The following is a 10,373-nucleotide window of genomic DNA, read 5'->3' on the forward strand; positions in this document are numbered from 1 at the left end:
TCTATATTAAATACTCTAACAATTCCCTCAGAGGTAAGATTTACGTACAACTTAAAAATGTACTTTGGAAACTGGTATTTCAACAAATATGTGTTTCTTTATAGTCTGTAAAAATAGTAGTTTCTACTCTTGCTTAACGCTCAGCAATTTAGGAGTGATACGACTAGTTTGCCCGTTGTCAGTATAATGTGACTGGGTGGGGTGTCCTGCTGGGTGTCTTCGGCAGTATGTTTCAGTGTGGTAGCACTATAAAGTCGGCATCAGTTCCGCGCTATCACAAGGAGACAAACACGAACATATCGCAGACTCCCAAAAGACACATGCATACACTACATGCATACATCTTGCACACAGGGGAGGCCGTCCTTAAATGACCATAGCTGTTGATAGGACGTTAAACAATACTAAACCAAACCAAACCAAACTTTATAGTCTACACAAGAGTCGTTCTGATATCTAACCTTATTATCCTATTTATTAAAAGGCGACACAAAACTGGATTACTCCCAGCTGCATTTGCGTGCTTTTGTCACCTAGAAATAACCTGTCTAAATTTTACTAATGCATGGTAGCATTAAATATCATGTTTAGAAGTTCAAAACATCATGTAAGGAGTTGCCACTCGGTCTGTTTCCCGACCCTAACCCTGCGATAATATTACGTTAACAAAACATATTTTTAACTTTTACGAATGAAGATAGGGAAAACCGGATATTTTGATTGGTTGATTCGTTAACAAAACTAATAACTTAGAAATATATCATATATATTATAGAACCAGAACGAATTTAAAACATGCTAATAACTGTATTTCATTCAGTAGTTTATAACTTGAACACACGGTCACACCACAGCAAGTGTTGTTATTTACCACAGCAGACGAGACCCTTACAGTGGTGGGGACAATGATATGATTACTATGTTAAGTTACGCTGCAATAATCTCTCAAGCCATGATCAGTATTTCATGTTTTATTGCCCTGTTCCCCTGTTCTCATCAACAGGGATGTCCACTTGAGGATATTGTCAGCACTCCCCTCCTCTGGTCTGTTGACATCATATTCTGCGGGAAGTTAGCGTTTTGTCAATTAACAATGTTATAGTCATTAATTCGTCTGATATGAACGGGTCTGGGAACCTACAAGGAGACCATAATATCTCAATGACGAGGATTCCACAAAATGTATTTATAAAACTAAGGCAAACTTTGTAGAAGACAATTAGTAAGATGTGGTTAGGCTATGTGAGAAAGTTAGAATAAACGTTTGTAATTGTATCTTCCTTCCTCTATGTTTTAACTATTACGCAATTATTATTTTTTTCTACAGGCAAAATTATTAAGTTACTAACTCTTCCAAATATAATACACATAAGCTACTGAATGTAAATAAGCAGCACTAAGCAAATCAAGTGAATATCCTATACTCCGTGTCTATACCCTGTGTCTATATCTAGCTGTGTGGTTAGCACCGAGTTACGGAATGAGAAGTCAGTATAAAAATGCAACACATTTAAAAAATACTCTCAATTACTTTCAAAGTTTATTTTCATGTAATATCGATTAAATGGGTTCGATCAAAACAGGTTACGGATCCATCGATTGTATACATCACGTGATGTTCGTATCCCCAACACGTTTTGTATGAAAGGAATGTTGTACAACACGTGAAACAGGTATAATAGTTATGTAAAGTCACCAGATAGCTAGACGACGATATACAACGTACCCCTGGACAATCGACAATGATCTACAACGTACCCCTAGACAATCGACAACGATCAACAACGTACCCCTGAACAGTCGACAACGATCTACAACGTACCCCCCGACAATCGACAACGATATACAACGTACCCCTAGACAATCGACAATGATCTACAACGTACCCCTGGACAAACGACAACGATCCACAACGTACCCCTAGACAATCGACAACGATCAACAACGTACCCTTAAACAATCGACAGCGATCTACAACGTACCCCTAGACAATCGACAACGATCAACAACGTATCCCTAGACAATCGACAACGATATACAACGTACCCCTAGACAATCGACAACGATCAACAACGTACCCCTGAACAATCGACAACGATCAACAACGTACCCCTAGACAATCGACAACGATATACAACGTACCCCTAGACAATCGACAACGATCNACAACGTACCCCTGGACAATCGACAACGATCTACAACTTACCCCTGGACAGTCGACAACGATCAACAACGTACCCCTTGACAATCGACAACGATCGACAACGTACCCCTGGACAATCGACAACGATCTACAACGTACCCCTGAACAATCGACAACGATCTACAACGTACCCCTGGACAGTCGACAACGATCAACAACGTCCCCCTTGACAATCGACAACGATCGACAACGTACCCCTGGACAATCGACAACGATCTACAACTTACCCCGGGACAGTCGACAACGATCAACAACGTACCCCTTGATAATCGACAACGATCGACAACGTACCCCTGGACAATCGACAACGATCTACAACGTCCCCCTGGACAATCGACAACGATCTACAACGTACCCCTGGACAATCGACAACAATCTACAACGTACCCCTGGATAATCGACAACGAGAATCACCTAAATTCTTTAAAGCAGAATTTCAAATTTACGTAAAACTGTTAAAACAAGGACTCTGTCTTATGATGCTACGCGCACACAGGATAAACATCTGAACCTCTTCTTGTACTCGGGCGTCTTATCACATTTATTTAAAAACGGCTTCAGCTTTACTTCTTATTTCAGCTAATCCCTCTGAAAATAATTTGATTAATTTGAATTGAAACTGGATGGCATAATCTCTTTTCTTGTAATGACAAAATTACCGGTCTCAGTACATCATACCACAGTTACTCAATTTATGCAAAAACAAATACGTCATACCTTAATTAAACAGCATTTTCTATTCAAATTGTTAATTAGAAGATTGTTCATGTTAATACATTTAACCATCTTAACTCGGCAACAGCCACTTAAAAATACATCATGCGGCACTAACTCAGTAGATGTCGTTAGTACTACTGAGTTAGTACCATATGGTGTATTTACAGTATTACTTTGTAATAACACAGTATTTCCATAAAAATACACCATACGATTGTATGTCAGCTCCTTATTGTACATCATATAAGACTGCACTGTACTACCGGATAGATAATGGATAGGATATCACGTTTTTAGAGTTCATATGTAAATTTCAAATTGGTATCCTTCAACCCCGTCTCCAGCATGGCGTCAAACATTTCATTTTGGGCGACAGTGAACCAGTTTTTCCAGTCTCCTACGGTACCTGTGAACAAGAGAGGAGATATCGTAACAAAGCACGTTAAAACGGTTTACTGAGACGAAAAGACACATTTAAAGTCACGAGGAACTATACATCCAAAAGAGCCAAGCTTCAACACTGGTTTGAACAGTGTATCCAATTTGTTAGATAAATTTACTTTACATGGTATCAGAGGAGGGTTACCTTTCCTGAATATGAAGTTGGTTCCGTCCTTTGAAACTTTGCTGAGTATATCCACACCTTTCTTGCCTGATGTTGTTGCGTCCGCAAGGTTTTTGAACGAACAATTGTCAGCGATTTCCTCCATAAGTTTGGGGCTTATTTCTTTATTAAAAAAAGCTGCCATACGCTTAATTTCTACAACTGGATTCTGAAAAATAAATAGCATTGCTTCTTAAAGCAAAATGTTTAAGTTCAATATAAAACGTGATAATATGTATACATTAGGTAATGGGAAAGTTGTAGTTATTGAGCATTAACTCTAAAGCATGATACCTTTTTCAAATCTTCGTAAAACACAGTATGGATATTTGTTGCAGTTTTTGCCTGTTTTGACATCGCCCACTCTCGTTCATAGCCGATATAACCCCCATAGAAATCTGGAACATGAAAAGTAGAGGAATCAGTGACAAAGTATCTAATACACATGTACATTACACAAACCGCTTATATCTATGTATATGGCGACAAACATTTTTTAAATAATTGTTCAGAAGACATGTCACGAGTCTTGATTTATAACGATTTATACGTAATCTTTTACTTTTTTCATATCCCCAATTGATCGGGAGACAAAATTGACTATATTTCAAGTTAATTCATTATCAATTAAAACCCCGCAGATTATAATATTTACTGATTTTTTGTCTGACGTCACTCACAATACTTTCTTTCTGTTGTTGTTAAATATGCATCCCTACAAACATCATCAGACAAACAAACAAAAAATAAAAAAATGTTGCTCTTACCAGACATAAACATGCATTGTTGTTATCAATGAACTTAAATATACATTGTAGACTAAAATATACATTGTTCCTATCATTAGACTTAAACATACATTGTAGACTAAAATATACATTGTTTTTATCATTAGACTTAAACATACATTGTAGACTAAAATATACATTGTTGCTATCATTAGACTTAAACATACATTGAAGACTAAAATATACATTGTTGCTATCATTAGAATTAAACATACATTGTTGCCATAATTCGAAAAAAATACGTTGTTGCTGTTCTCAGATTAAAACATGTAGGACATACTATGCTTGTTTGCACACATGTCTTCGATAAAGTTGTTCCATGTCCCGGGGAAGTCTTCCTCTGTACAGGCCGTTAATGGGTCATTCTGGCAGTGGTTGTAAAAGGACACCATCACATCTTTAGGGTTCCTTATAACATGGATGATTTTGTATCCATTATCTACATGCTTCTTTGGGAGATGACGAAATGTAAGATGCGTGTTGAGGAAACGCGGAGAGGGTTGCTCATGCATTTGTTCAATATCGGCAGACTCCATCATCGTGTGTATCTTATGACCACTGGTGTACTGTGCCCCTCCTTGTAGAATCATCGACACAATCTCGTGTACCCAGTGTGTTCCTGTAACAAATCATCGCCTTATTCTTTTTATTTTTATTGATTTGAAATATAAATATTTAGGAGAAAAATATTTCTGATTGTTGAAATGCTTCAGATGGCATTATATACCAGATTTAAATTGTTTGAATTTTAACTGCTATCAAATGATGATCGTAATATCTAAATCTGAATTTCAGTAATATGTATTTTTTATGATTTCTTTAATCAAGCTATCGAAACAAACACGTCTTCTACAATTGATTGATAAAACTTATTTTCTACGGTGGTTTTTGTTAGCAATTTCAGATGAAGGAAGTTCTGATAAAATATATGAACAGATGATATATATTTGATGATAACGAATAGTTAGAGTTGAAAGCAGGCACAAAATAGCCCGAATAACCCCAACTTAATCTTAACTACCTACATTTTAGTATTATAAGAAAGGTGACTATTTGAACATATCACAAATTCAAAATAAGCTATAATTATCATGTATTTGAAGTAAATTATGTGTTAACTATTTGATGTTACTTTTTATGGGCTATTTGATGTGAACTCTTAACTGGTCTTTGATTGTAATAAATTCTGATAGTCTCCTAACTTCGGAGTTTATATATCACAGCTGATTCGGTATACACGAGCTTGCTCCCAATAGCATGACTTCTGTGATAGATGTCGACTGCTGACGGACAAACACACAACACAGAGCTTCCAATAGCATGACTTCTGTGATAGATGTCGACTACTGACGGACAACACATGTACACAACACAGAGCTTCCAATAGCATGACTTCTGTGATAGATGTCGACTACTGACGGACAACACACAACACAGAGCTTCCAAGGATGCAGGTGGATGAGGACTATAGGCAAGTTTTATGGTCGTCATCAACAAGGAAATAAGATATTTCTTTGTGTGATAGGAAGGTCGATGTTTTTTTTAATAATGTCAATTAGTGAGCCTTGTGGTTTTGTTGTCACTAACCGTGCTCTCCATGTGAGGACGTGACATTACTTGGAGGTGACCTAGATTTACATGGCGGGAGCCGTCGATGAAGCAGTAGACGCTTCCCTTACGAAACACATGGTCTTATTCTCCTTGTGCTTTTTCAAGGGTCTCCAAATCAATCTTACATTTGTTTTGTTTTATACAAATTCAATATATTATATATCTAAAACAAATGGTTTATGTGAGTTCTTTGTAACTTTGGGCTCATTCTTTGTTTAGGGGATAGTACGTTGTTTTGAGTGGCTATACTGGCGATAAGAACATGAAATTTGGTTTGAACTCGAGACCGATAGGTAGAGAGTTTAAACCAAACTTCATGTTCTAATCCTCAGTATAGACACGAAAAACAACGTACTATCCCCATTCTAACACACCTTTACGAATATACTAAGCTAATATGTTTAGAAACATTGTATTTCCTTGTACAAAAGTACGTAGTACAGTACTTTGTGACCTGAACTGGCGACGTGTCATTCTGCAGCGGACTGACCAATCGGAAAGATGCTTTCAAAAGTCGGTCATTTGGCCCCGCCCATACTGGCGAGCGCTCGATCTGTATGTTAACGAGGCGGAATATTTGGATTGTTCGTGAACGTCCTGTTACCAAAGTTTATACGACACATTTGGACTAATATTGACAAAATTCTTACATTTCCATGTCAGTATGCATACCAATCTGTGCTTATCAACAAAATCGGTGATTATTTGTATAGATTTGTGAAGAGTTTTGTGTCAATTCATATGACACATGTAAAATGTTTCATTTGATTTCGGATCTGACTAGATGCTTTCACACGGATGGAACGAACGTTTCAGTAATAAATGGAGGTAAGAACAAGGAATGTTTTCTTTTTAATTCATTCAACAAATACATTTCATTGGTCGTTTCTGTTCTGTTGCCTGCTAGCCTCAGCGGGATTTCGCTAAGAGGCGAGCTTGACGCCATATTGTTTTGGTTAGAAACGGGGCGTGTCTTAAGTGCGATAGGAGGAGCTTAACACGATTGATCATGATTCTATCGCAGATTAGAACATGGTTCGTATCCAATCAAAACACGCGTTGCAAACGAATCGTGTTAGAATATATATTTGATGAAAGTTTGTTGTTTGCAATTTAATGTAATATCGTTGTTGCTTATTTTAAGTATTTTTTTGTAAGATATTTAATGTAAGCTAATAAATGTGATTTGTTTGTTACTGTAGGATATTTAATTACTTACATGTGTTATATTCTTTTTATAATATTTACAATTTTGCCACCATTACTAACATTTGGTATCACAGTTAAAAACAAGACACGTGACGGCTTCTTACCTGATTTGGGAAATGTACAGAGTAGTATATCTGATTCCCTTGACTCGAAATTCCTTATTGCCTCCATGTGTTTTTGTGGATCAGGAAATAGCGGTCCGAATTTCGGAAGCATACAACCATCGTAAGTGGGATGTTTTTTGCTCCACATATTGTTTAAGTATTGTTTTATTATCTCAGGATCAAGCGCAGAGGGATTCATCTTATTTCCTATTTATCTGTAATGATAGAAAACATCTCAATTTATATTGCATGAAAATATTAGAAAAAATAATAATGAGCATGTTAAGATGTACTGATTATAGAGATTCTTAGCTTAGTGCAGCTTACTTAATGCTGACAGTGCAACTTTCAATTGAAATTTAACAAACAAGCAAAAGAATCTTGTATTAAGATCTCCCCCAGGGACAATCTTTTACGGTTGTCGTATCTAAGGAAGCGCTGACATTTTAGAATGTACAGCGTTTTTTATACCCAGCGAGACATGCTCGTTACCAAGCAAGGACAAACTAAAATGTCGGCACTTCCTTAGAAACGATAGCCGGAATAGATAGTCATTGGGGAAGATATCAAAAACCAGAACATAATATAAAATGTTTTTTTTTATTTTAAATCTCAATTGAAAGCTTTTTATCTTTCACTGACAGCATTGACCACAGACGATTCTTTATCTAGTGCAGCCTATTTCGACTGTAACAAACCACAACATGCAAAGGTTTTACCTAGTGCAGCATATTTAGAATGTGAAATCAACACCACAAAAGTGTCAATACAGCCACAGCCATTCCGGGTTGATCGTAGCCAAATCCCAGCGGTTCATCTTTCCACCACCTCTTTGATGTAAGAGTTTCTACTTTATCTTCAAATTCATCCTCCAAAAAAGTATGGAACATGATTCGGAAAATAGCTGGAAAAAGGAAATCATCACCATCCTCCCATCTCATAAATAAAAACAAAGTGTTCTCTTCAAAATCTGAAATTGCAGACGAAATCGGTTCTAAATCCCCGCAAAAAGATTCCTGCCAGTCTGAATTGTAAAACTTCCAACACGGAAAGCCTTCAGTATCATCATCATTGCACTTTTTTTCTATTTATTCTTTTAATAATTTTACTCATTGTATACCAGGTTTTTCATTAATCGTTGACACTGCCATGCCTTTTGAAAAGTTAATCTCTTTATATCTCTGTAGTAGTAGTTTTCTCTCAAGGTATATACAATTGAGCAATTGTCAAGCGTTCTATTTGAGATGTGGTTATATTTGTATATTGTGTAACTAATCAGAGACAGTGAAAGGTTAAATTCTTTGCACTTCGTATCAAATATCTTATATCCTATCACAACGAATACATATTTCTTAACTGAACATTGCAAAATATTTTTCGTAGAATCTCATTGATCAAATTCCACAATGAGTGTACTTCTTGACATTCAATGAAATAGTGCATATAATTATCCTTAACTTTACATATATATCAATTATCATTATTATTGCATCTTTAAAGGAAGATTCAATTTGGAGAATATTGTGGAAGAGCTTCCATTTAAATATGTTTCCTTCCATTCTTTTGGTATAGCTTTCTTTACATGACTTACTCCTCTTTTAACTGTCGGTTTATCTTAATTTTATTTATACCGCCATCCTTATCTAGTATATCGTTGATAAAAGTTAGGCCAGACTCAATCCATTTCTTGAAATTAGCGAACTTCCATTAATTCCGATATTTTTATTTCTCAAAATGATCTCCCGGCGAATTCCCTTATAATCATATTAAAAGGTAGTGTATTAATTTCTCTAAGTTTCAACCATGCTTGTAGGATACCAGTGTAAAGTTGTGGTACATTATATTTTGGAAGGTTACTTATGTGTCCATGGGACATAATAAACACAATACTGGCGCCACCGAGCTTTTCCAAATACTAATTTGGAATCCCCTAACAACAGGCGTTTTGTTGCAATAAAATTGATTTAAACTAACAGGCGTCTACAGGAGGTACTAACCTTCGTATCCAGGATGCCCTTTAAACATCTATCTGGGATTCAATGTCGCGTATAGATAGCCCGCCTTCCGATTTATCACCTTTCATAACACTACGTTTAACACGGTCTGGTCCATTGTTCCAAATAAAACGATATATTTTCCCCATAGCTTCGTAACTTGTTCTTTACTCATATATTGGACACTTGGTAAGTATGTAATCTGTGGTATTTTTAAAGCCTGAACAATTACATAATATGTATATATATATATATTATGTCTTTTAGGTATCAAAATAAAAGGTTAGAATTTAAACCATTAGTTTAAATGTAGTAGTTGTTTTCCCTAGTTTGATTATTAATTTGATAATACCAACTTGTTTATATGTGTTCTAATATATATGTCTATGCTTGTACCACTGTTGTTTTTTTTATAATGGGAATAAATTGGTATTAGCTTAACTTATCTACCCTATATTGATATAATCACGTACCCATTCCTACACGGCCACCAGATACATGTACACTATATCACCGTGCTATGAACGCTACTGTTCTTACTCGTTTTAATATCCACACACGCACCTATATACTCCTTACTTACAATATTACCAACATATTATACTCACACCATGCACTCCCAATTGTTCCGCCCCAATAATACATCCCACTCTTCACGTCAGCACACACAAGTTTTGACTATAGCCCCTCGTGTTAACCTCATAATGGAATATTCCATTTTCCTTTTACCTGAACACGTGTTCCGTGTTTACTACACTGACACAGATATTTATATTTTCTGTCTGACATCTATATATCATATGTGTCGTCCATGTACCGCTATCACCATCTGTCATATATATATATATCCAAACAATAGGTGCTACGCGGTTGTAAGGTACCCGTATATATATATATATGTAGGCCAGCATGTCTGACCCCTCATGCTACCATCGTAATGGAACCTTCCCATCGAGCAATGTTGTGTTTCTCACCTGTTAAGTTCGACATGTTTACACGTTATCACCGCACGATAGGTCAGTCAACCCGTTACAGAGCTAACACACATATATTCTACAGATGTGCATTTGTGTGCACCACATTAAAATATAAACTGTGATTTGTCATATAATGTAATATAAAGTATGATTATTTAGACAACCC

General features: G+C 36.2%; 1 protein-coding gene across 4 annotated transcripts in view; it reads right to left on the reverse strand.

Moving 5' to 3' along the window:
• Positions 1–1,527: 1,527 nt before the first annotated feature.
• LOC110450246 (sulfotransferase family cytosolic 1B member 1-like) overlaps positions 1,528–10,373 on the reverse strand; it is a 24,493-nt gene continuing 15,647 nt past the window's right edge. For 3 of the 4 annotated variants that reach the window (XM_021497646.1, XM_021497647.1, XM_021497648.1), the window contains exons 2-6: positions 7,237–7,451; positions 4,593–4,931; positions 3,819–3,922; positions 3,507–3,693; positions 1,528–3,326 (exon numbers count right to left, since the gene is read on the reverse strand). In XM_021497646.1, the coding sequence (XP_021353321.1) occupies positions 3,214–3,326; positions 3,507–3,693; positions 3,819–3,922; positions 4,593–4,931; positions 7,237–7,435 (942 nt within the window). In that variant the 5' untranslated portion in view covers positions 7,436–7,451 and the 3' untranslated portion in view covers positions 1,528–3,213. Of the gene's footprint in view, positions 3,327–3,506; positions 3,694–3,818; positions 3,923–4,592; positions 4,932–7,236; positions 7,452–9,838; positions 9,924–10,373 lie in introns of those variants that run through there. The other variant, XM_021497645.1, reaches the window with a different exon arrangement.

This window comes from Mizuhopecten yessoensis, unplaced genomic scaffold, assembly GCF_002113885.1.
Source record: "Mizuhopecten yessoensis strain PY_sf001 unplaced genomic scaffold, ASM211388v2 scaffold5141, whole genome shotgun sequence".
Taxonomy (NCBI): Eukaryota; Metazoa; Mollusca; class Bivalvia; order Pectinida; family Pectinidae; genus Mizuhopecten; species Mizuhopecten yessoensis.